At 40.9% G+C, this 26,358-nt stretch overlaps 1 protein-coding gene across 1 annotated transcript in view; it reads right to left on the bottom strand.

Moving 5' to 3' along the window:
* LOC308654584 (HAUS augmin-like complex subunit 3) overlaps positions 1-26,358 on the bottom strand; it is a 194,827-nt gene that overhangs the window by 39,067 nt on the left and 129,402 nt on the right. The window contains exons 17-19 of the mRNA XM_081304195.1: positions 11,676-11,733; positions 10,666-10,743; positions 9,656-9,770 (exon numbers count right to left, since the gene is read on the bottom strand). Of these exons, the coding sequence (XP_081160321.1) occupies positions 9,656-9,770; positions 10,666-10,743; positions 11,676-11,733 (251 nt within the window). The remainder of the gene's footprint in view (positions 1-9,655; positions 9,771-10,665; positions 10,744-11,675; positions 11,734-26,358) is intronic.

A 26,358-nucleotide genomic window follows, 5' to 3' on the forward strand; every position in this document is an offset into this window, starting at 1 on the left:
TCTCCTGATAGAGATGCTTAACTTCTTCTTTTATCTGTTTATGTAATTCATTCTCAATGTGTTCTTTTGCTGCTTGAATTTGCTGTCTTGTATCCTCTTACTTGAAAACTACTACTAAAGAGCTAACATCTTGACATGTGACAGACTTGTATAATCAATTCAGCTTTTGTAAATGTTTGGCTTTTGTTTGTAAATCAGAAAGTTAAAACAAAGTTGGTAGGTGGTTTTCTTCAAATCCTGGGGAAGGGAAAGATTCTAAAACAAGTCCACCATAATCCTAAACATATAAACAAACTCACCTACCTTAGAGTCAGGAACTCAGTTCTTTAAGAACACAAAGAGAAAGATATATCCATACTTGAGGCTAACATCCAGATTTAGAAGGACTGCTACAAATCAATAAGGCCGACAGACAGACACTAATATAAAAATAAATGAATTGTGTGATTATATTTTATAAGAGAAAAAATACTGCTAACTACACCCACCAGATTGGCAAATGAAGAAAAATGGTCTGATGATCTCAGTTGTTAGAGAGAATATGGAGAGATAGCAATTATGTTGAGAAACAGTTGTACAGTTATAATAACTATTTTTTAATGCTCTTATCTGGTAATTATAGCATCTCTGTCATGTCTAGGTCTATTTCTATTGATTGATTTTTTTCCTCCTAGTTATACATAATATCTTTCCTCCTTTAGATGCTTGGCAATGTTTTTTTTTTCATACTGAGGATTGAACCCAGAGGTGCTTAACCACTGAGTCACATCCCCAGCCATTTTTTATATTTTATTTAGAGACAGGGTCTCACTGAGTTGGTAAGTGCACCACCATACCTGGCTTGCAATTTTTATTAATGACAGACATTGTGACTTTTACATTGTTGGATACTAGATTTTGCTGTATTCCTTAAAATAGTTTTGGACTTTGTTATGGAATGTAGTTAAATTACTTGGGAACATGGTAATCATTTAAAGTATTAAGTTTTGTTGGGAGGGGCCCAGAGTAGCCTTTGGTTTAGGGCAAATTCTCTACTAATGGAGACTACTCATGCCTGGAGTGAGGTCTTTCACCCCAGTTGATGGGAAATGAACTATTTTTGGCACTATGTGAGCTTGGTAATTATTTGGTTGCTACTTCCCAGTGGTTCTTTCTTCTCACATATTTTAAGATCAGGACTCAGCCAAAGTCTGGAGGGACCCATCTGCAGAATCCTCTCCATGCATTTCTTGTTGTCTAGACCACAGAAAATGAGCCTCACAATTCTAGCTCTCTAGTCTCCCTGGACTCTGATATAAATCTACAGTTTAGAGAGATCAATGGGATGTTTGGATTTCCCTTCCTTGTGCTTCAGCCCAGAAACTTCACCAGGTAGGAAGACTGGGGTCACCTGGTTTCCCTTCTCTAAGGGATTGTAGTCCTAGATGCCTGCTGTACGATATTTGAGAACCGTCGTTTCATCTGGCTCTAGATTCGAAGAGACGTAAGCCTGTCTTTTCTCACTCCATCATGGCCAAAGTCCTTTGCTTGTTGTCTTTCCAAGTGAGGCAGGAGAACTAACATGAAAGAGCAGGTAAAACTCCTGTGCACCTGGAGGCCCCTCTGGTGACCACAGGGTACCTCACCCCAGAGTGGCTATTCCATCTCACTGTAAGAGGAAGCAGTTGATTTATATGCCATAAAAGTCTTCTTTGCATCCTGTCTATCGCCTCAGGGATGGATGTAAACATCACTGTTCCCCTGCTTCCAGGTCTGACTCACAACAAAACAAATGATCGTGCCTGTAAGGATGGAAGTCTCCAGAGATCCCAGGCTGGTCCTGAAAGGAAAGGGATGGGGCTCTCCCTAGGCTGAGTGCCACTCAGCACCAGACACGCTCAGCCCAGGCACGGCCTGCCAGCTGCTCTCAGGTGAGCTGCTGTGGGGTGGTGGCCTCTCACACCTTGGGTGCTTCTTTTCTTAAACTGCCTGTGTACAAACTTCACCTGACCCATCTTCTGATAGCTCGTGATGAAGAATGGTGGAACTAAGTGATGCCAGGGAATGGCTGGCATGTTCTGGGAAGAGGAGTTCACACACAGGCGTTGGGAGCACATGATGGTCTAAGCCCAGCACCATGAGGAAGCAGATTTGTAACCCATGACCCCAGGTCACCCCTGCTTGCTTACAAATATCAGCAACATTCTCATAAGACAAGTTCATAAGGGGCCCTGTGTGAGGATTATCCACTGTGGTGGTGTTTGTGGTGGCAGGTGTCAGAAGCAGCCTGCATGTCCGTTACCAGAATGGACAGGTAAAAGGGAGCAGAGGCATATGATGGGGGTGCAGGGGCTTAGAACAGGTGGAGAAATGGACAGGGTGGACATTGGCAATGTGACAGTCTCAAAAGCAAAGGATCCGTTGGGAAAAAAATGAAATGAGAGGAATGACACCTATAAGACAAGACCATTTCTTTTTTTTAAATATATTTTTTTAAATTGTAGATGGACACAAAACTTTTATTTTGTTTATTTATTTTTATGTGGTGCTAAGGATCGAATGAGGCAAGTGCTCTACTGCTGAGTCACAAGCCCAGCCCCAAGGCAACACCATTTCTATCAGTTAAAATTAAATGCACACACTGGGCTGGGGCTGGGGCTCAGTGGCGGAGCGCTTGCCTAGCACATGTGAAGCACTGGGTTCGATCCTCAGCACCACATAAAAATAAATAAAATAAAGGTACTGTGTCCAACTACAACTAAGAATTTATTAAAATGCACATAAAATAATATAAACAGCTGTCCATGGACTGAGACCACTGAAACTGTGAGCCCCGCAAAAAAAAACTTTTCCTCCTTAAAATTGTTCATCAGCTCTTTTGGTTACAGTAGCAAAAAAGCTGATTAAAACACCTGAAGAAAAGATTAGTGAATGGAAGATGGACAAAAGAACTGAAGATCAGACAAAATACCAGACTGAGATATAGATAAAATAGAAAAAAAGAAAAGAGCATAAATAAGAGACACATGGAACATGGTGAAAATCTCTAAAATAGGTCCAGCCTCAGTTCCAAAAGCAGAGGAAGAAGAAGGGAGTGGAAATTTTAAAGAGATAAGAACTAAGAAGTTTCTAAAGCTGATGAGAGACACATATAAAAGAAACACCACAGATCACAAGACACAAAGTACCCATCTCTGCATGACATAAAATTACAAAAAAACAAAGAAAAAAAATCACAAAAACAGATAGAAAAATTATTGATTCCCTTCAAAGAAACAACAACACAAGTAACAGTGACTTCTTAACAGAAATAATGGAGAAATTATACAAGTTTTAATGTGTGTCAAGCGTTTGTTCCATACAACTGTGGTATGGAGCAATAATGTGAATAACTTTTGAAATTATATAAACTATGCTTAGTAATTTGTATTAAGAATTGGTACCAATATACAATACCTTTTTTCCTTGTATTAAATCTTTTAAATACTGGTTTCATTAAAAAAAAGGAAAAATAGAAAAAATAACTATCAAGTTCGAATTATCTCTATAGCAAAAATACTCTTAAAAATAGAGATTAAGGGCTTAAGGGCTGAGGTTGTGGCTCAGTGGGGAGAGCACTTGCCTCACACATGTGAGGCACTGGGTTCGATCCTCAGCACCACATAAAAATGAATAAACAAAAAAATACATTGTGTCCATGAATAACTAAAAAATATTTTTAAAAATAGAGATTAAGGGGCTGGGGTTGCTTTAAGCATCAAATAATCATAGAATATTTCAGCTTGGATTGGTGATTCTGTGGGAAGTACAGCTCTCAGAAACAGAATCAGCTCCTTCCACTTGACTTTGGTCAGCTCCATGCTCCTGAGACACATCCACAACTCATTTAGAGATGTGTCCTCTCTCCAGATTTCACTGCAGAAACCTTGAGTTATTGGGAGTTTGTGGGAAAGGCACAAACTTTTAATGCTTCCTATTCTTTTCTTTCCATAGATGTACAAATATAAGGATCTTAATTGTTTCAGATGTGTTAGCAATAGGCTTCAGGGTCACTCACACCTTTGATTACTTGAGTGTTTTATTTATTTATTTATTTTTAAATATATATGGTAGATGGACATGATACCTTTATTTATTTATTTTTATGTGGTGATGAGGATTGGACTCAGTGCTTCACATACGAGGCAAGCTCTCTACCACTGAGCCACAACCTCAGCCTGATTTGTGTGTTTTAATTTACAGACCTTTTAAAACTTATCTTTCACTGGGTGAAGATGAAAATCATTGACATATTCCAACTTTCTGGAATCTCATTATTCCCTTTCATTCCTACTCATATACTGGCCACTTCCTTTCCAAGTTTGTCCTTCTTCATTGTCACATGCAGACAATAGCAATCCAAGCATGTGCTAGCATTTTGTTGGCCCAGCTCTGCCTAAAGCCACAAGCTCATTAGGGTTATTATCTGCCCTACAAATAATCACAGTGATTAGTTATCACATTTTATTGGATGCCATCTTTTAGCCTCCAATAGACATATTGCAGCCAGTGCCATGTTTTAGGATTTGATACAGCAGGCCATAAGTCACCACCTCCTAAGATCTCATGATTATCTAGCGGTGGGAGTGGGAGGGCAGCTCTGAATTCTCCCGATTCATGTGTCCCTGCTTTTTCTCTGGCACCCGTCTGTCAAATTGCGGCTTCACAGATGATTTCCACTACTCCTCCCAAATTCCATCTTTTTTGGGGGGGCACAAGGGATTTAACTCAGGGGTACTTGACCACTGAGCCACATATCAGCCCTATTTTTAGCTTTTGCTGAGGCTGGCTTTGAACTCATGATCCGATCCTCGTGCCTCTGCCTCCCAAGCAGCCAAATTCCATATTTATATAACTTTGTAATCTTAAAGGCTTTTCAAGGAAGTTGTTACTTTTTGATAATGTCACTAAATATTTCAGAATACTTGCCTTTCTGCCTTTTGTATTTCAAACAATAAGGCTTTTAGAAGGAACAAACATTTTTACGTGTAGTTGCTCTGCCTTTTTTACCATGTACTATTCTAGTCCTCTGTTAGAACATAAAAATCATTTCCACAGCAACTAATTATACTGTAAGTCACAAATGCAGAATTACTACTGCTGGTAGGAAATTAGAGGCAACCACAATACAAATATTAAAAGCTCTTATTTCTGAAGGTCTCCCAAACACTAATAAAAGCTAATAAAATGCAGGGAAGACATACAAAATATCCAGTGTAGACATGAGCTCTTCAAGCTGTCTTTGTGCATGATCAGCCTGACATGAATCCGAATACAATTCTTTTCTACCACGTGTATTATGCCTTTGTCAAAAAAAAGTTGAGCATATTTGGTGAGTCTATTGCTGACTCCTCTTTTCTGTTCCATTGATCTATGTGTCTATCTCTCTGCTGCACATTAAGTCTATCAGGAAGTGATTCCTCCCGGCTCATTTTTCGTCAAGATTGTTTTAGCTTTTCTAAGGTCTGTGCCTTTTCATACACACTTTAGAATAAGCTTTTCTGTGTCTATGGACACCTTGCCTGAGTTTTAAATAAACTAATAAACCACATTACAAACCTACGGGTCAATTTAGGGAGAACTGACACATTCATATGTCAAATCTTCTGTACCATGAACACAATATATCTCTTCTTTTTATTTTTTTAAATTTTTTTAGTTATTGATGGACCTTTATTTTATTTATTTATTTATTTATATGTGGTGCTGAGAAGTGAACCCAGTGCCTCACATGTGTGAGGCAAGCCCTCTACCACTGAGTCACAACCCTAGCTCTACAATATATCTATTAATTTATCAGATGTTTGATTATTTTCATCAGTACTTGTCATTTGGGGCATAATATTTTCTTAACTGAACATTTAAGTATAGATAATCCTCTCCCACTGTGAATTGAAATGTTGTAAGGTGATAAGGGAAGGTAATTTTCCTAATCTACCAAACATCGCATTTTAGGAACACAGCATACTGAAGAGAGCCAACTGTGCTGATGACCCTGTGACCACAGAGGCCTGGGAGCTGCGACTTGATCTCACTGTGGGAAGGTAGAGAGAGGGTGGTACTGCACACATCACTAGCCGGGGAAGTGACAGAAATTGTATGTGTTTGGTTTTCACACATGGCACAGTGAAAATACCTAAAGCTGAACCACAGCAAGTTGGGGACTGTCCATGCCAAAGAAAATACTCTTTGGCATAACTGTAAATGGTATTGCGTTTTAAATTTCACTCTCTGCATGTTCACTGTCATTTTATAGAAATGTGATTGATTTTTGTGTGTTGATTGTGACTTGTTGGAATCATTTGTTCTAGGAATTAAAAAAATATTTTTAGTATATTCCTTGTGATTTTCTAGACAATCACGTCATCTTCAAATAGAGAAGTTTTCTTCTTCCTTTACAATATGTACATCATTTATTCCTTTCTCTTATCTTTTGCAGTATTAGAACTTCAATATGCAGTCTTAAGCCTGGTGTGGTGGTGCACACCTGTAACCCCGGGTACTCGAGAGGCTGAGACAGGAACATTTCAAATTTAAGACCAGCCTGGGCAACTTAGTAAGACCCTGTCTCAAAAAATAAAAAGGATTGAGGTTGCAGCTCAGTGGTAGAGCAGCCCTGGGTTCAATCCCCAGTACCACACATACAAAAATAAATAAATATTAATAAATTGTTCCTGCTCCCTGGGAAAACATTCTTCCTTTTCCCATTAAACATGCAGTTACCTTTTTTTAAAAAAAAATATGATCTTTGCCAGGCTGACATTGTTTCCTTCTATTTCTAACTTGCTGAGAATTTTTATCATGGATGGGTGTCAAATGCTTTGTCTGCATCTGTTGATACTATCCTTTTATTCTTTAGCATGATGATACAATGGATTGCATTGATTAACGCTGCATTCATTCCAGGAATAAATTTCATTTGGACATTGTATAAATTTCACTTATATATCTTTGGATTTAGTTTGTAACATTTTGTTGAGGACTTTGCATGTAAGTTCCTGAGTAACGGGGGCTGGGGATGTGGCTCAAGAGGTAGCGTGCTCGCCACATACAAACAAAGATGTTGTGCCCGCCGAAAACTAAAAAAAAAAAATAGATATTAAAAAAAAATTCTCTCTCTCTCTCTTTAAAAAAAAAAAATTAAAAAAAAAAGTTCCTGAGTAACGTTAGTCTGTAGTTTTGTTCTACTTTTCAACTTTCTTTGTCTGGTTTGGCATCAGGATTAACACTAGCTTCACAAATGAATTGGGATCCTTCCTGTTCTGTTTTTTTGGATTAGGTTGTATAACTTAACTTATCTTTAGATATTGGATAAGATCCTCCCATGAAGTCATTTGGACTTGGGGTTTTCTTTTTAGGAACTTTCAGTTATAAATTCAATTTCTTTAATAATTACAGGAATATTCAGGTTATCAGTTTCATTTGAGTTAGGCTTTGGTAGTTTGTGGTTGTCAAGAAACTGGTTTTTTGAAAATAAATTTGCTTCCAATATTCCCTTATCACCTTCTGAGACAAGAGCTGTGGGACAGTGGGAGGAGCTGCACAGGGAAACACCAGACAGAGAGGAGGCACAGTTAGGAACTTGAACCTCACTTAGGTAAGAGGGTCCTCTTTTAAGATTGAGAAAAGGGTAGAGATTTGTGAGACAACAGAAATGTTTGGAGTGGCTGACGAGACCAGGTCCCTCTCAGGTTGATGACCTTAATGTCACATAAACTCAATCATTCCCACTTTACGACTTTCCCCAGTGCCTGGGCTGCAAGACGGGGAGGTGGCATGGGCATCACCCAGGACTGGAAACCAGCAACCAGGGAGGAGAAGACAAAAGAACACTGAGTCCAAAGGGGGCAGCCATTGGGGCTGAGTGCCAAGGCGAGGGGGTCCACACAGTTCTTCACCTGTTGTCTATCCCCAGGCCTGACTTGGTGTCCAGCACCATCAGGCATACACAGTCGGGGCCCTTGGAGCTCAGCATGGTGCAGGGGAGAGACAAATAACACAACTGCAGCCCCACTGTGTGACAGGTACAGGGTGGGAGGTGTGGGGGGTAGGGCTGGACAGCTGAGCACAGGAGTAGGGCAGTGGGGACCAAGCATATGTCTGGGGTGCCCAGAGGTAGGGAGCTTAGGCCAGAGAGGACACAGCCAGGACAGAAACCACTGGGTATGGAAGAAGAGAGTTGCAGAGGGTCCAGAGCAAGGCCAAGGAGGAAGGTGAAGGTCGGGACAGGAGACGAAGCCCCTGAAGATGGCAGATGGCTGGACTTTGGTTGGAGCTTATGAGCTGCACTTGGCTCCTGATGGTTCTGTACTCCACAGAGTCATATCCATCATATCCATCCAGGACCCCTCTTTTGGGCTTGGCAAATATTCCATTATTCCTTGGTTTTGCTGCTTTGCCCGATGTTCCAAACAAACACATTTCTACAACTATCCACACTTAAGTCCGTCTTAGTGCACAGTAATTTTCTCACTCCCTACCACCTTCTCATAAAATATTTCCTGAATTTTATTATTCAAATGAAAGTCCTGTAGCGCTGGTATTTTTGGAAAATGCACAGGAAAGTATGAACTCTGCACTATCCACTCATTTATTTGAGAAAACTTCCGTGAGCCCCTTGGCTTGGTAGAGCACATCAGGGAACCGAACTGGTACTCAGTGGATGACATGTGTAGACAGAGAGCAGCAGAGCTGGGGAAGGTCAGGATGGTGCCAGGGAAGCCCCCAATACATGCCTAAGGGCAGGCTTAGATAAGGCTAGGGAGAGCTTCCAGAGCCCAGGGGAAGGAAAGGCCCCAGTGAGACAGGTGGCTGGTATACTGGGGCCCAGCCAGGGAGGACCAGAAAGTAGGTGGCCATGGGGCCAGAAAGCAGCCAGTACACCTGTCCTGGACAATGGGAGATGGCCTTGCCTCTGTGGAGCTCATATGCCTCCAGGAGGGCTGTGACAAAAAAGAGTGTGTGAGGAGGAAGCACAGGGCCCTGTGTGGGGAGAGCCTTACTGGAACTGATCTCTAATGATCCTGAGGTAAGCAAATAACAGGAGATAAGGTAGGAGAGGTGGGAGGAGGGCCACAGTGGGGCAGCCTGAAGGAGAGGACCAAGGTGAGAAAAGGGGGTACCTGAATCTGCTCAGAGAAGGAATAGTGATGGCAGGCACAGCAAGCTTCCAACAGCTAGCCCACTCTGCCCTCCTCTTCCTCATAGCAAAATCCTAACTTTGTGCAGATAGTGATGAATCTGGGCCAATAAAACCTGAGGCCAACTGTCTCTAGTACTTTATGAGGCAGACCAATTCAGGCATGGACAGCCAATGGAGCCCATCACTCCTGCCCACCTCACCCAGCCTTGATACTTGCTCTCCTTGGCCACCCCCGCCCCCAGCCCTGGGCTCCCCTTTCTTCCTGTGTGTATTTCCAACATTCCTATCACATTCTTCTCAGTGGTGAAGATCCATCAGTTCTTTCAGAATTAGGAAGCTCTTGGCACCCTGGTTATCTACATCTTTTCAAAATGATTAACTACTAGAGAAAAACTGAATTTCTTTCTTATGAAAATAGCCTTGGAATAACTTCACACTTTTAAACTCATGTTAGCATTTCTACAGATCTGATGATATTGTGGCTCAATATCTTACCACTGTGAAGCCAGGGTAGAAAACACATCATCTCTTTCAGATTCCTGGAATAACTTCAAAAGTTCTGGATCTCCAGATAAATGCGCAAGAATGCGCAATTCAATCTGTGAAAAGTCTGTGAGACAGAGCTCTGTGTCAAATGGGAATTCACCAATGATGGCCTGCTGTTGCTCACCCAGCCACCCTCAGATTGCTTTCCCTATCCAGGGTTGAACTTAACATCCCCACTTCCAAGGGCTAGACTCCTCTGGTCATATGATCACCCCAGCGTCACCTCTGTGTCAGCTGTCTGAAGACACCCTTTGCCTTCTGGGAGGCCAGCAAGGCCTCCCTCCAGGACAGGAGTGTTTATTTATTACTTCATTCAGTGCACACATCACAGTTAATAAGGGCCTTCTATGTAGGCTGTGCTCTTGGGTTGCATTAATGAGCAAAATAGCCAAGTTCCCCACCCTATGGAGCTCACATTCTCAAGGGGGACAGTTTGAGTTACTTGGTATGTCAGAAGGGGAGAAATGAAATGGAAAACACAGACCAAGGCAAAACTATTCGGTCTGGGCATGAGTGGTGTGTGTGTGTGCAGGCAAGTGCTAATGTGAACAGTCAGTTCCCCAATTTGTAGACACTTGTAGACCTAGACCTCACCAAGAAAGGGACGCTGAGCGATATGTGAGGAGGCAAAGTGGGAGCCCAGAGGCATCTGGGAAGTAGAGGAATGACATATGACCAGCAGCCAATGTGGCTGCCTGGAGTGAGCAAGGGGTGGGAGCTGAGACGAGGACTGAGGAAGGCAGCCGGTTGAGTAGGCCACGCAGGGTGTGTGCCATCTAGATATGGCAAAGTGCAGGGACCCTAGAAGCCAAAGACCATATTTGCCTTAGGATTTAATTGAAGAAATTAATTCTGTAAGTACCTTTGAATTATTCAATTTGTAAATATTTGAACTGCATGAAAACACAATGAGTGAGCTACAGTGGTACAGATTATTCTCCATTGTTGCTAGCACATACCTGCTGCTAGGAAGATGTGGCCCCTGGAGGAAACAAGCAGGGTTCTTGGGGAGATGGTGAAAGTCTCATCTTCTTTACCTAAATTGTCATTGCAAGAGCACATAGTGAGTTTGGTTGTGAGTGCACTTGAAGATATTCCTCAGTGTAGAGTTATTTTAATACCACCCAAAGTTAAGAGTTTAGATTCTTAATTCTTACAACTATTTTATATTAATATAATTTAAAAGAACATTATTACATAAAGCTAGTGAGATTTTCTTGTTGAAATTTCCTGTTTTTTTTTTTTTCTAGAGGTTTTGACAAAGGGAAAAGCCAAATATTGATGCCTGAACATTCTAGTAAAAGTGCTCGAGACTCTGAATTTCACTGTTAGATCTATGCAGGGCCATGCAGTTGTGATTTTCCCACTGGAGAAATCTGAAAATGGCATAGGAGGCAGAGTGGCTGGTGGTCACCTTCCATGGACTCTGTTTGAGTGTAAACATTTACGTTTAGAAAGGGCCTTTGTGGTGCTTCATTGTGTGCCCACAGCCCAGGGGGAAGCACTGGCCCTGAAACAAAAGGTTGGGAATGGGTAACACAGCACCAATTTGTCCAATTGGAGATTCCCTTTCTCAGAAATGTGAACATCAGCATTACAGTAGAATAACTCAAGAGAAAAAAAAATTTGTGTGTGCTTTTATAAATATTTCCAGTAATTTTCAGACTTTAATAAAAGCCAGTGCTACTGTATGTAAGTTCTTTTTTTCTTTATCAGGAAGTTGGTGGGAGAGAGATAGTAGGAGGAGAGTTTTAATTACTATCTATTTTAACTTGTAAGCTGCTAAAAGGCAGGTCCCATATCACATCAGCTACTCTTTATTTTTTCAATGTATATTTAAATCCTGGTCATGCAAACAAAGGAGAACTTCAGCAAAGTGGAGCAGTTAGTTATAGAAAAACAATTATAAAACACTTCTAAGTTTTAAATATGTTACCCAAGATTTTAGTAAGGCAGAAAGAAATGTTACCTTTAAAATTCAGAGGCTTAGCAATTTGAATTGAGTGCTTGGAAATACCCTGGATATTCTGTTAATAATAACAGGAAAATAGCTTTAGCTAAAATATATATTCTTAAATTAATATGTACCATTTAAGGGTATTTAAAATGCAATAATATTTTATTAAACATGAACAAAATAAGCAATCCAATGTTTCCTGCCTATTAACATTTACTACATTAATATGAAACACAGTTTTGGGGGAGATGCTACTAAGTACAGTCAGTAAATCTGAGAATAGTTCTTACTGGCGGTGTGAACCTTATTGTAATTACATGCAATAACTTTCACAACAACCCAAATCATGAAATCTATATATTGTACTTTTATTTAAAAGCATACTTGAAGATGAAAATTTTGGCCTCTGTCCCTAGTCTCCCCTCCCCTGCTGCCCTACGCACTCATTGGCTACCTCTATCTCAGCCCCTCTGTGGCTGGCAGTGGGTGAAGCTGCACCTCCTGCGAACCCCAAAGGGCCATTTGCCGAGCACCACTGCTCTGCACTTTTACACCTGGGGTAAAGGGCAGTAGCTTCTAGCCTGTTCCCACTATTCTAATCATGAGAATTTCTGTTACAATCCTTCTGATCCTTGGCAGGACATTAAATGACACCCACTTTGTCTAGACATGAAATCCTTTTGGTGCAACTTGGTCTTGACCCCCTGATTATATCTGATGAATTCTTCCATAGTGGGAACTACTGAGCATCAAAGCCCTGCTGTCTTATAGGGATGCATTTTAATGTCCAAATGCTTCTTAGTAAGGGTGCAGTTAAAAGTGGTCTCAAGGAAATTTAGAAAATATGTTGGATCTTTAGCAATTTGGGAAATGCAAATCAAAATTACACTGAGATTTCATCTCACTTCAGTTAAAATAGTAATCATTAGGGCTGGGGATGTGGCTCAAGCGGTAGCGCACTCGCCTGGCATGCGTGCGGCCCGGGTTCGATCCTCAGCACCACATACCAACAAAGATGTTGTGTCCGCCGAGAACTAAAAAATAAATATTAAAAATTCTCTCTCTCTCTCTCTCTCTCTCTCTCTCTCTCTCTCTCTCTCTCTCTCCTCTCTCACTCTCTCTTAAAAAAAATAGTAATCATTAAGAATACAAATAATAATAGATGCTGGTGAGGATTTGGGAGAAAAAGAAAACTTTTACATTATTGGTGAGATTGTAAATTAAACCATTATGAAAACAAGTATAGGGGTGCTTCAAAAGACTAGGAATGGAACCACCATACAACCCAGTTAGCCCATTCTTTGTGGTATTTATCCGGAGAACCGAAATTAGCATAGTGATACATGCATACCATGTTTATAGCAGCACAATTCACAATAGTCAAGTTATGGAACCAGCCAATGTATTTATCCACAGATCAATGAATTAAGAAAATCTAAAAATGCAGTTTTTATATTTAAAAACATAAAAATGCAGTTTTTTTTTTACAGTTTTTACTTGGACATGAAGAAGAATGAAATTATGCCATTTGCAGGAAAATGGATTGAACTTAAGAGCATTATACTATATTAAGTGAAAGTGGAGCCAGAGTCAGAGAATCAAGGGAAATATGTTTTCTCTCATGTGGGAAAGCTAAAGAGAAAAAGCAAAAAACGGGGGCAGGGAGCTCATGAAATTAGAAGGGAGACCAGTAGAACAGAGGGAGGGAATCCTGGGAGAGGAGCAGGGAAGGAAAAGGGAAGGTACTGAGGGACAAAATTGATAGTGATTTTTAGTTTTTTTTTTAATGTTGTATGTCACAGTGAATCCCATTATTATGTATAATGATAATGTCCCAATTTAAAATGTGCTGAACAGAATGAAAAAGAAAATACAAAATGTCAAAATTCATGGAATGTAATTGAAGCAGTACTTAGAGGGAAATTTCTAGCAATATATGTGTTGAAAAAGAATAAAGATCTCAAATAAAGATTCTACCTCTAGAAACTATGAAAAAAGAGTAAATTAATTCCAATATAAGTAAAAGAAAAATAATAAAAGCTTAGATTAAATTAAAAATAGACATCAATAGCGAAAAATCAGTGAAACCCAGAACTGGTAACAAAACAATAAAGCTTATAAAACTCTAGTCAAACTGTTCAAGGAAAATATAAGATTAAAAAAATGACCAATTTTATGAATGAAAGGGAGTTATCACTACAGATTCTACAGATTAAGGACACTAAAAAAATATCATGAGCCATGACATGCTCATACATTGGGAAACTCAGAGGAAGATGGATGATTCCTTATGTGAATGACCAAAATTAATTCAAAATTCAAAATCTGAATGAACTGCATATATTACAGATATTGAATTAATAGTTAAAAAGCCTTCCTAAAAAGAAAATTCCAGGCCCAGATGAAAGATAAGTCTTAATTCTTATAATTTTATGTTGCTTCAATACCCATTTTGAATTTGTTTACCTTTCTTATATCAGAAGCAGAGCTTGGTCAACCTGGACAGTTTCCAGTTCTCTGCCTCCTTTCAGTTGTTCAAGATGCTTGACCCAGGCATCTACCTTATACAACCATTTCATGGGAGCTGCTTCCCTAGGAGGCAGCTAGATGTTTAACTCACCCCAGTGACCCTTCCCTCTTACAGACTGTGAAGATAGGCCACAGTGACCACCTCTGCTCCTAGCACGACTCCATAGGGCTTGTGCCTTCTTGCTCCAGACTCACCAATAAGAGATCTTTCCTTGGGGCACCTGCTTGGGTAATGCCCTGAACCCTAACAAAGGTTTCGACCTGCAAGTCTCTTTCGGTCTGTCTCTCCACTACTGCCGGTTGAACATTCCAAAAGGCTCCCTGCTTCCCACTGGTCCTGGGAGTTTGCTGCCCTGTCTCTGGGGTCTGTAAGCAATACATTGCTGCTATTCATGTGTGTTTTGCACGTTGCCTTTTCTGTGTCTCACCTAACTAACATGACTGAACCTTCTTTCCAGGTAAGCACTCTCCTAGAGAAGGCTATTTTGGTAGGAATAAACTGGACACAGGTCAGACAAGGACCACAAGGATGTCTACTAGTATAAACAAGTTTCCTGAGAAAGGACACCTGGTCAAGGATCACTTAGCATTAGGCTACCTGCTAATGGTGAAAGGCACACCATAACATCCATGGCTATGTCTTCTGGAACCATCCAACACATCCTAAATAATGAAAAGATACCCCGCATATGTGGATTGGGATACTCAGTATTAATATGCCAACCTCACAAATTGATCTATAACTCAACACAGTCCCAATTAAAATCCCAGCAGGGTTTTTCATAACTTTTTTTTAAAAAAATCTATTTACTTATTTATTTTTATGTGGTTCCTAACTATTAGCAAGCTGATTCTATAATTTATGGGTCTTAACTTTTGAGAAAATCTCCATGACCTTATACTAGAAGAGTTTTTAAATATGTAACAAAAGCACAATCCATAAAATAAAACAATGGAAAACTGGGCTTTATCAAACTTTTTTAAAAACTATTTTTCAATGTAGATGGACACAATACCTTTATTATATTTATTTATTTTTATGTGGTGCTAAGGATCGAACTCAGTGCTTCAGACAAGCACTCTACCACTGAGCCACAACCCCAGCTTTTAAAAACCCTGTTTATGGAAAACACTTTTAAGGTAGTGAAAAGCAAACTTTATATTGAGAAACTGGTTTTTATTTTATTTTATTTTTTTGTGAATCATATCTTATTCAAAATATATGAACAACTAAAATGCCCTGAGCAATGAGAGGTACTTCTATTATGGTGGAGTGAGGAACATGTTTATTCTAAAAAGTCAGTATTTACTCTGATTACCAATGCTGGACATCAGAAAAAAAGAAAAACACCAACCAACATCACTCATAAACAATGACAGAACAAACCTCAATCAAATAGTAGCAAACTGAGTTCAGCAACATAGAGAAAGAATTACATACCATGACCAAGTAGGAGTTACCTTGGGAATGCAAGATTGGCCTAAAATCCAGAAATAGCTAATGTAATAAGTCATATTCACAAAATAAAAGATAAAAAGATAAAAGATAAATCATCTCAATAGAACAGAAGGAACAACAACAAAATCCAACATTCAGTCACATGAAAATATCTCTAGGAAAAGAAAGGAATTTTTTTGACCTAACAGCACCTGTGAGATTTACTCCCTGTGAGTAACTTTGGCAGCTGACGCTGCTGTGCAAGGCAGGCCTGTCTCCCGTCTGTTAGCATGCCACACCAGCATCAAGCCAGACTGTGGCTACAGGGAGGCTCTGGGAAGCACTGTGCTGCAAGGATCACTAGCGGACAGGAGCCCAACTCCTGATGCCTTTCCCGGAGCACACGACACGTTTGCCTTCATGAGAGCTGCTCCACGGTGAAAGAGGAATACATGTTTCCGGTTTATCCAGAGAAAGTAGTAAAGTTTAAATTTATTATTCTCAAATGAGTTATGAAGGAAGACATTTAATAATTAAATGTCAACTTCTATGTTTTTATAATATAACAAATAAATGAAACCTCACAAAATATCTGATTTATGTAGTGCACTTTGCTATATATGATGTGTACTTTGAACATCTTAAGAGAAAATATGTTTTATTCTTTGGCCACATGGCAAAAATGTCATCCTGAGAAAGTTTTATTTTTACCTTCCACAATGGTTGACAGAAATCAACCCAATCTGTAGGCACCACAAGCCTCAAAAAGCACTTCTCTGTTATCCTCAATGTCCATTCTGTTCCTGGCGACTTGCCGAGGTGCAAATGGCAGCTCTGGTATCCACTACAACAGAGCACTTCGGCAAGTGACAGTGTCTTACTGTTGGCTGACGGGGTGTGGGCATGCCATGCAAACCAGGCAAATGCCATGCACCCCAACTCAAGACTAGAGCCACACAAAATCACTGAAGCAGAGAAAGTGCCTTCAGTCCGTGTCCCTCTACGAAGTGCCTCCAACATGTCTAGAGACCAGAGCTATTAAAATTAAATAATCCGCTCTTAAAAATAGAACCAGATTTTGTTGTGTGTGTCAAGAATACTACCAAAATTGTCTATCATGCTCAGAATTTTTTCAACAAAAATGCATTTTTAACAGTTTTAGAGAATTGTTGTGAAGTCAGTTCAGGGTTCTGACTACCCCAAAGAGTTCCCTCATCCTTGCCACGTTACAGTGAACTAAACTTGGCACTTTTTCCAGATCCCATCATTTTTACAGGATGCCCTTTTCTGCTTAGGACCCATCCAGGACACCACATGACATTTGGTCATCACACCCCTCAGGTTCCTCCCAGCTGCGACAGCTTCTCAGACTTGCCTTGCTTTTTGAGTTTTTGAGGATTGGTCAGGCAAAGTGTCCCTCAGTTTGGAGCGTGTGATTTTTTTCTCATAGTGATGGTAGGATTTTGGGTTATTTGGAGGAAGACCACAGAAGGAAGGTGCCATCTCATCATGTCACATCAAGTGAACACACTATTGACAAGACCTGTGGCTATTGACATTGACTTTGATCACCAGGATGAGGCAGTTCTCTAGGCCTCTCCAGCATAAAGTTGCTTTTTTATTTTCCCTTTTCCTACACTGTTCACTTGGCAAGCAGGACACTAAGCAGGGCCCATACTTAAGGTGTCACACAAAGCATTTTTTTGTGTCTGATGAAAGACAAAGGGAAAGAAGGGTGTGTTTGCCACAATTAATGACAAACCAGTACTGATACATTATAATGAACAAAAGTGAGATTTCACTTAAGTCTCCTTTGTTTTTAACTAATGTCCTCTTTCTTTCTCCTTCCTTCCTTCCTTCCTTCCTTCCTTCCTTCCTTCCTTCCTTCCTTCCATCCATCCATCCATCCCAGGATCCCAGTGAGGTCGCCAAGCTGCATTGAATCATCACCTCTTCCAGGACTCCTTTTAGCTGTGGTACTTTATAGGACATCTTTTTTTTTTCCCCCACAAAGACCTTGACAGTTTTGAGGAGCACTGGGCAGGTATTTTGTAGAGTGTCCTCACTTGGTATTTGTCTGAGTTTCTCTCCTGATTACACTGGGGCTCTGGGACTGGGGAGGAAGAACACAACAGTAAGGTGCCTGCCATGCTCATCTCGTCACATCAAGGGCACACTGTCAACGGGGTCCATCACTTTGGATGTCGAACGCGATAGCTGGGCCAAGCTGATTTCTGACAGGTTTCCCCTGTGTGAAGCTATTATATCTCACTCTTTCCATTCTGTTCTTTTTGGAAGGAAGACAGTAAGCATGGCCCATACTACTGGAGTGAGGGGTTACATCCACCGCCTTGAGGACAGAGTACCTACAGAAATTATTTGACATCCTTCTGCAAGAGAGATTTATTTATTCTTTCTTATTTGTTTATTCACTTGTTTATATCGATATGGACTCATGGATATTTATTTTATGCTTTGGATTATATCCCAATGCTACTTTGTTATTTAGATTGTTCATACTTTAACCATTGAGATCTCTTTCAGTCAGCTCCTGTGTCCCTCTGGCCCAATCTATTTTTTCCTTTAAACATTTTATTACTTTCTGGCAGTACAAGACATCCCAGCCTCATCTAATATGTTTTCTGCCCAGTCCTAGAATCAGCCCTCTTCCCCTGGAGCCCTAGCCTCTTGATTAGAAAGTGATGTTAGATGACAGGACCTAGTTGCTGGGTGCTGGGTGTGCTTAACTGCTTCTAGATCCTCTCAACCAACAGAGAAAGGAAATACAGGTGTGGTCTGATCTATGTGTACACACATATCTCTAAGTACTTCCATATGTAGCTATCCGTATCTACATGAAGTTCATCAACATGATTTCACACCAGTGTCTCCAATTCTATCCCATTGCCACACAGATCATTCTAACAGTGAGAAGCCTGGTTACCACCATCTACCATCCATCTATTTAGCTATTAATCCAGAGAACATGCAGAGTGTATCAGAATTGTTAATGTGTACCCCATGGAAAACAATTTTATCAACTAGTGTAAGTGACTATGTTCAGTTCTCCTACCTTTTGTTTTCAAGACTGCCTTCATTTAAGGTCACTACCTCCCCTTCCCTGCCCCCCAATTTCCCTCAGTGAGGTTATTTCATTCATTTTTAAATTTTTAAAATTTGTTTTAATTAGTTATACATGACAGTAGAATGCATTTATGCACTTTGATATATCATACATAGATGGGGTATAATTTATCATTTTTCTGATGGTACATGTTGTAGAATCACATTGGTCATGCAGTCACATATGTACCTAAGGCAATAATGTCTGTTTCTTTCGTTCTACTGTCCTTCCTATCCCATATTCTCTCCCCTCCCCTCCCTTAACTCACCTCTAACTAATCTAAGGTAACTCTATTCTTCCCTAGTTCCCCCTCCTTATTGTGAATTAGCATCTGCATAAAACAGATGCTAATTCAAAGGCCAAGAAAACATTTGGCCTTCGGTTTTTTTGGGACTGGCTTATTTCACTTAGCATGATATTCTCCAACTTCATCCATTTATCAGCTAATTCCATAATTTCATTTTTATTTAAAGCTGAGTAATATTGAATATATATACCACATTTTCTTTATCCATTCATTTATTGAAGGACACTTAGGTTGGTTCCATTGTTTAGCTATTGTGAATTGAGCTGCTATAAACATTGATGAGGCTGCATCACAGTAGTATGCTGATTTTAAGTCCTTTGGATATAAACCAAAGAGTGGGATAGCTGGGTCAAATGGTGGATCCATTCCAAGTTTTCTGAGGAATCTCCATACTGCTTTCCATAGTGGTTGCACCAATTTGCAGTTCCACCAGCAGCGTGTGAGTGTACCTTTTCCCCCACATCCTCGCCAACATTTATTGTTGCCTGTATTCTGGATGGTTGCCATTCTAACTGGAGTGAGATGAAATTTTAGAGTAGTTTTTATTTTCATCTCTCTAATTGCTAGAGATATTGAGCATTTTTTCACATATTTGTTGATCAACTGTATTTCTTCTTCTGTGACCTGTCTGTTCAGTTCCTTAGCCCATTTATTGATTGGGTTATTTGGCTTTTTGGTGTTGAGGTTTTTTTGTTTCATACTTTTTTAGTATATATTTATTTTTAGTTGTTAATTAACATTTATTTTATTTATATGTGGTGCCAAGAGTCAAACCCAGTGGCTTATGCATGCCAGACAAGCACTCTACCACTGAGCCACACCCCAGCCCCTTTTTCATACATTTTTATAGAGTTGTATTGACCTGTTACATGCTGCTTCCCATCCAGCGATTCCTCTAACCTCATAAATTGTTTTTTAAAATTGCATTAAGGTTCATGCTTGGTGTTGTATATGCTGTGGATCTTGACAAACATGTGGTGTTTAGCCGTCTACCATTACAGTATCACACAAAACAATTTCATCACTAAAACAAGCCCAGACTTTACCTGTTCACCATCACCTCCCCACCTATCCCCGAACATCTGGCAACCACTCATATCTTCATGGTCTCTACAGTTTTGCCTTTTCCAAAATGTCATATAATTTGGAATCATGGTATGCAGTTTTTCCAGATCAGCTTCTCTCACTCACAAATTAGAGATTCATCCATGTCTTTTTGTGGTTTCATAACTTATTCCTTTGTATCACTGAAGAATATTCTTCTATATGGATGTATCATAGGTTGTTTATCCCCTCACCCACTGAAGGACATTTTGGTTTCTTCCGGGTTGGGGTAATAATTAGTATAGCTGCCATAAGCACTTGTGTCCAGGTTTTTGTGGAGACGTAAGTTTTCACATCAGTTTGATAAATACCTAGGAGTGTGATAGCTGGATCATACAGTATTTAGTTTTGTTTAAATGTGCCAAACTCTTCCAAAGCAGAAGCAATTTTTTTATTTTTTATTCCCAGAAGCAATGAATAAATTATCTATTGCACTACATCCTCACCAGCAATGATGACGATTTACAGCAATTTCAGCGATTCTAATAGGTGTGGTGTGTAGTGGTATCTGTCTTAACTTCTCCTTCTCTTTCATGCTGCACACTCCTCATAATCTTTCAAGTTTCAGCACAAGCCCTCTTTCCTTGAGGAAGAAGACTCTAGCTTCCTACTTGAGCAGGGTTTGGTGTCTGTCGCAGTGCCCTTGACAGCATTCTCCAAATATCAGACCAAATACTGACCACAGACTCATACAATTCAGGTCCTGATTCCCCCTTTCCACTGCCTAGCATGTATAAAGTGCTTAATAAAATGTGTGGTCAATGGATGAATAAAGCCAAAGGGCATTAAAGCTCATCAGTAACTGAACACTGAGTGCACATGATATATAAGTGGCCATTTACGTATCTTAACTCCTTAGTTCTACTTATGTGTTTTGCAAGCATCCAATATTCATTAAGTACCACTAGACATGGGGGCAGCAATTCAAATGAATTCAGACACAAGTTCCCATCTATCATAATGTGTGCATCATACACATAAATTATGGGACTCAAGGTTCACATGGACAAAACTGGAAAAGAATTGCAGGAAATCTCCATGGGTGCTCTGAGAGAAAGGAAGAGTACTTCAGGTTCCTGAGGGGTGGCACTAGGAAATACATATGGTAAGCAGCCGTAGAACCATGTGTTCCTTCTGTAACCATCCTCCTCCAGCAAGGCCTTCCTGGAGGTGGTGGCAGTCCACAAGAGCTCTCCAATGCTGATGCCTTTCCCATCGCTTTGCAGCAAGACCTGCGTGCCAGCCAGGCCTGTGAACATCTGCTCACATACAGGGTGTTACTTTCATACATGCATACATGAAATGCTGTGCAGCTCCTAGTCAGACAACCACCAAAGTCAGCAAACAAGTCAGACACCACCCAGCAGACCAGATCTCAATACACAGGTGGGACTGGGCCCTTCTGAGGAAAAGGAAGAGAGAAATGATAACTACGTGCAGACACCACATGGCCAGGAGGGGCTGGGCTTCCATGGACCTCCTCAGGTGTGAAGTTGGCTATCCATGCTGATTCCAAATAGTAATATCTGTACATTTCCACATGAGCCTTCAAGTCAGTTTGTTGGAGTCCATTGTGTATTATTTATGTCATGTCAGTTCATCCCCTTGAATTGACCACACATGAAAATGAACGCCCAGGTCCAACCCATAAGCATGAACCATGAGACCATGCTTGTGAGGCTCTTGAACACGGGAGCTGAGCACAGGGTGAACAGAGTGAATACAATGCAATCGCACAGATGTAGGAGCTCTTAAAAAGTTCCCAAAACTATGGACCTTTAAAAGCAAACTGGGATCATTTTCTTAGTTTTATTCTCTTCTAGGGTGTAAACTTTTCTGCTCTTAGTGAGGATATAAAAGTGTACGAAAATCACTTTCAAGCTCCCTGTGTAAATAAGCACAGCCAGATTCTCCAGGACATGGAGGTGCACCAGTGGGAAAGCCATGTGATTGACTTCTACTGCTTACTCTGGGCAGACAAGTCTCTGGTGACAGCTGGAGAGAAAGTGCCAGTGGTGGAAAGTAGGCACTCCAGCATTTGCTTTCATGGTGAACTTTGGTGTGTACAAAGAAATAAGAGAACTTAGAAAAATTCGATGTTAAGAGCCTTTATTTCACATTCAGCAAAAGGTGAGGTGCCAGGGTGACATTTAACTCCACATGAGGCATTAGTTAAAATGTCAGTAGTTGTAAGTGAAATGCTAGGCAGGGGGAGTGTCAGCTGTGGGTGAAGGATACTATACCCCTGAGCATACTACCCACTGCCTTTCTGCTTGGGTGTCATGAGGGCCAGAGCTCCAAACTGCAGGTGCCAAGCCTGGGAGATGGGGGAATCCCAGAAACAGTAATGGCAACCCTGCTCTCACTTCATCCTCTCATGGCCTCTGGAATGAGGCTGCAGGGCCAGTGACAGGCACTGAAGAGTGAATAGAATAAAAGGTTATTTTCATACTAACACAGCAAAGGAGGCGTTACCTTGTTCCATTTAATGGATGAGAAAACTGAGGTTTCTATAAGTTAAGTGACTTGCTAGAGCCGCACATCTAGAAAATAAGCTGGGATTTGAACTCAAGTCTGCGTAAATCCAAGGCTCTGTTGCCTCTGTAGTCCTGTCAGACAATGTGGATGTTTCCTGAATGATTTTTCTTAAAACAAGGGAAAGTGAAACAAGCAAAAACCATAGCAACAAAAAATCATGAAAGGACAATTGAGACAGAGCACGGAGAATGGGTCTTGCCAGGAAACCCAGCCCATGCACTGGACCCACCCAGCTCCTGGAGCCTAATCTACAGCCCAAGGGCAGTGTGGGCCCTGACTCTGCATGGGGAACAGGACCCTGTAAGCGGCACCGTTGGCCCGGGGTGTACATCAGTGGCCCTCTCTGTCTGGACTACTCCTGCTGGTATGTCTCCCCTTTCCTTTGCCTCCTGAAAGCCATGGCTTAGTGTCCCCTCCTCAGGGAGCCCACCCTGACACCCCTATTCAAGACTGCACTCCCCTGTACTGTTCATCCTTTCCCTTGTTATGTATTTTCCATATTATGGTACTGTCTTTTGCATCATTGCTCATCTGATTTAATTATTGACTGTCTCATGCCCTGCACTCCTAGATTCCACAGAGCAAAGGTTCTGACAGATATAGCAGAAGCACCTTAAAACAGCCTGGCCCACAGTAACTGGGTTATGAATGAATGAATCAATGGATGGATGGGGAGTGGCCAAAAACAGGATTGGAGAAGCAAGTGCCCTGGATGCTAAAAAAGGAGATAGTCTTCACTGAGGGCTCTGGAGCAGTAGAGCTACAGGACTGATTTGCATTTCTGAGAGATCTTCCTGACTGAACAGATAGAGTTGGTGGACTACAGAGCTGGTACCAGGAAAGGAGTCAACAGAGACTGTCCCAGGATGAGTGGTCAAGAAGGGCAGGGTGAGCCATGCCAGGAGGTAGTCCTAGAGGAGTGGTGACTAACTAGGTTCTGCAGGACTCTGGCCCAGGTGACTGAGTGACCTGAGGAATACCATCACCCACTTAGTAATCCCAGAGAGGCACATATGGCTTTAAAATGGGGAGATCACTGCACCTTTTTGAGATACCTGAAGGAAAGCTGAATGGAGAGTAACTGGAAGCTCAAGGGGAATTTGGGTGGGCATGCTGGTTAAGGAGGCACTGTGCAGTGGCCTGAGAAGAAAGGAGCACGGGGAGAGGTCTACTGCTCTGGGAAGGGGACAACTCCCAAGGTATCTGACTTTCCAATATTTAGCCAAGCAGGCCGAGCTGGATGATGATTGGCACAGGCAGAGCAGCCACAAGGTGGGTGGGGAGGTGGGTGAGGAGAAATGGGACAGGCCTCTGGAGGGAAGCACTGGCTTCTGGCAAGCAAGCAAAGCAGGAGCCTGGGCTGAAGCTCGGGGGGACAGCATGACTGAGAGGGAACAAGGTTCCTCCACCTGTCCATGTCGGGCCCTGACAACGATTTTGAAGCACAGGACACAATTCCTGAGGACATAACCAGCATGTGAAATGGAATACAGTAGGGAACTGAGTCTGTGGTACCCACTATGGTACCTGCTCTGCCCTCAGCCCAGTGAAGAGGAAGTGCATGGAAAGCACTGGAAGACTCCCCTTCCCACTGTAAGTGACACATGAAATATACTCACTTCACTCTAAACAGAAGCAGAAAAACATAAATCATTAAATTATAGAGATTCTAAAAGCTCATTTGGGTTTCAAATAGTGGTACAGATTTAGCAATAATTACATGGTTTATGGACATTTTGCTAATAAATATATTTTTTTTAATTTTTTATTAGTTGCTCAAAACATTACAATGATCTTGACATATCATACATTTGATTCAATGCGGTACATAATCTTATTTTTCCACGTATACAATTGCAGGATCACATTGGTTATACAGCCACGTTTATACATAGGGCCATACTAGTGCCTATTGTATTCTGCTATCCTTCCTATTCCCTCCCTCCCCTCCCCTCCCCTCCCATCACCTCTTTCTACCCAATCTATTGTGACACATTTCTCTCTCTCTTTTTTCTTCCCCCTCACACCATCTTATATGTAATTTTGCATAACAATGAGGGTCTCCTACCATATTCTGTGCAATTCCCCTTCTCTCTCCCATTCTCACGCACCTCTCATCCCTAAATAATGGTAATCTTCTTCTCATGCTCTTCCTCCCTGCTCTGTTTTGAGTCGCCCCCTTTATATCAAAGAAGACATTCTGCATTTGTTTTTTAGGGATTGGCTAGCTTCACTTAGCATATTCTGCTCTAATGCCATCCATTTCCCTGCAAATGACATGATTTTGTTATTTTTTAGTGCTGAGTAATATTCCATTGTGTATAAATGCCACATTTTTTGACCCAGCTATTCCCCTTCTCGGCTATATCCAAAAGACCTTAAAAGAGCATACAACAGGGACACAGCTACATCAATATTCATAGCAGCACAATTCACAATAACTAGACTGTGGAACCAACCCAAATGCCCTTCAATAGATGAATGGATAAAAAAATGTGGCTAATAAATATTTTGAAAGATATTTAAATTACATTGTATGGGAAGTGTATTTGTCAACAAAGCCAAAAAATAACATGCCAAGGATGTAAAGATCTTAATTAGAATTGTTCAGATGAGCTATACAACATTTACATGATCATGAAGAAAAGAATGCATGAATATCAGTGCAGGAGAGCAAGGTTCTTCATGGGTGGTGCAGTCTGTGCCTCGAGGACAAACTCTAAGAATCTTCACCAGATAACAACTGACCAATGGCTAGTCCTTGAAAGACAGAACAGCACATTTCGGCTATTCCCCTTCTCGGACTATTTATTCCCTGAAGACCTTAAAAGAGCGTACTATAGGGATACTGCTACATCGATGTTCATAGCAGCACAATTCACAATAGCTAGACTGTGGAACCAACCTAGATGCCCTTCAATAGATGAATGGATTAAAAAATGTGGCATTTATACACAATGGAGTATTACTCTGCACTAAAAAATGACAAAATCATGGAATTTGCAGGGAAATGGATGGCACTAGAGCAGATTATGCTAAGTGAAGCTAGCCAATCCCTAAAAAACAAATGCCAAATGTCATCTTTGATATAAGGAGAGCAACTAAAAACAGAATAGGGAGGAAGAGCATGAGAAGAAGATCACCATTAAACAGGGTCGAGAGGGGGGAGGGAAAGAGACAGAGAAGGGAAATTGCATCAAAATGGAAGGAGACCCTCATTGTTATACAAAATTACATATAAGAGGAAGTGAGGGGAAAGGGGAAAAAACAAGAGAGAGAAATGAATTACAGTAGATGGGGTAGAGAGAGAAGATGGGAGGAGAGGGGAGGGGAGGGGAAGGTAGGGGAGGGGAGGGGAAGGGAGGGGAGGGGGGATAGTAGAGGATAGGAAGGGCAGGGATAGGAACAGACACTAGTATGGCAGTATGTAAAAAAGTGGATGTGGAACCGATGTGAATCTGCAATATGTATACGGGGTAAAAATGGGAGTTCATAATCTGCTTGAATCAAATGTATGAAATATGATATGTTGTCAAGAGCTTTGTAATGTTTTGAACAACTAATAATAAAAAAAGAATAAAAAAAATGAACCAGGAAGATGAATGATAAATAGCTCTTTTGGGGTACATTTCAAGGGGTACAGGTTAAGTTAAAC

This window comes from Spermophilus citellus (assembly GCF_964194105.1).
Source record: "Spermophilus citellus genome assembly, chromosome: 8".
Taxonomy (NCBI): Eukaryota; Metazoa; Chordata; class Mammalia; order Rodentia; family Sciuridae; genus Spermophilus; species Spermophilus citellus.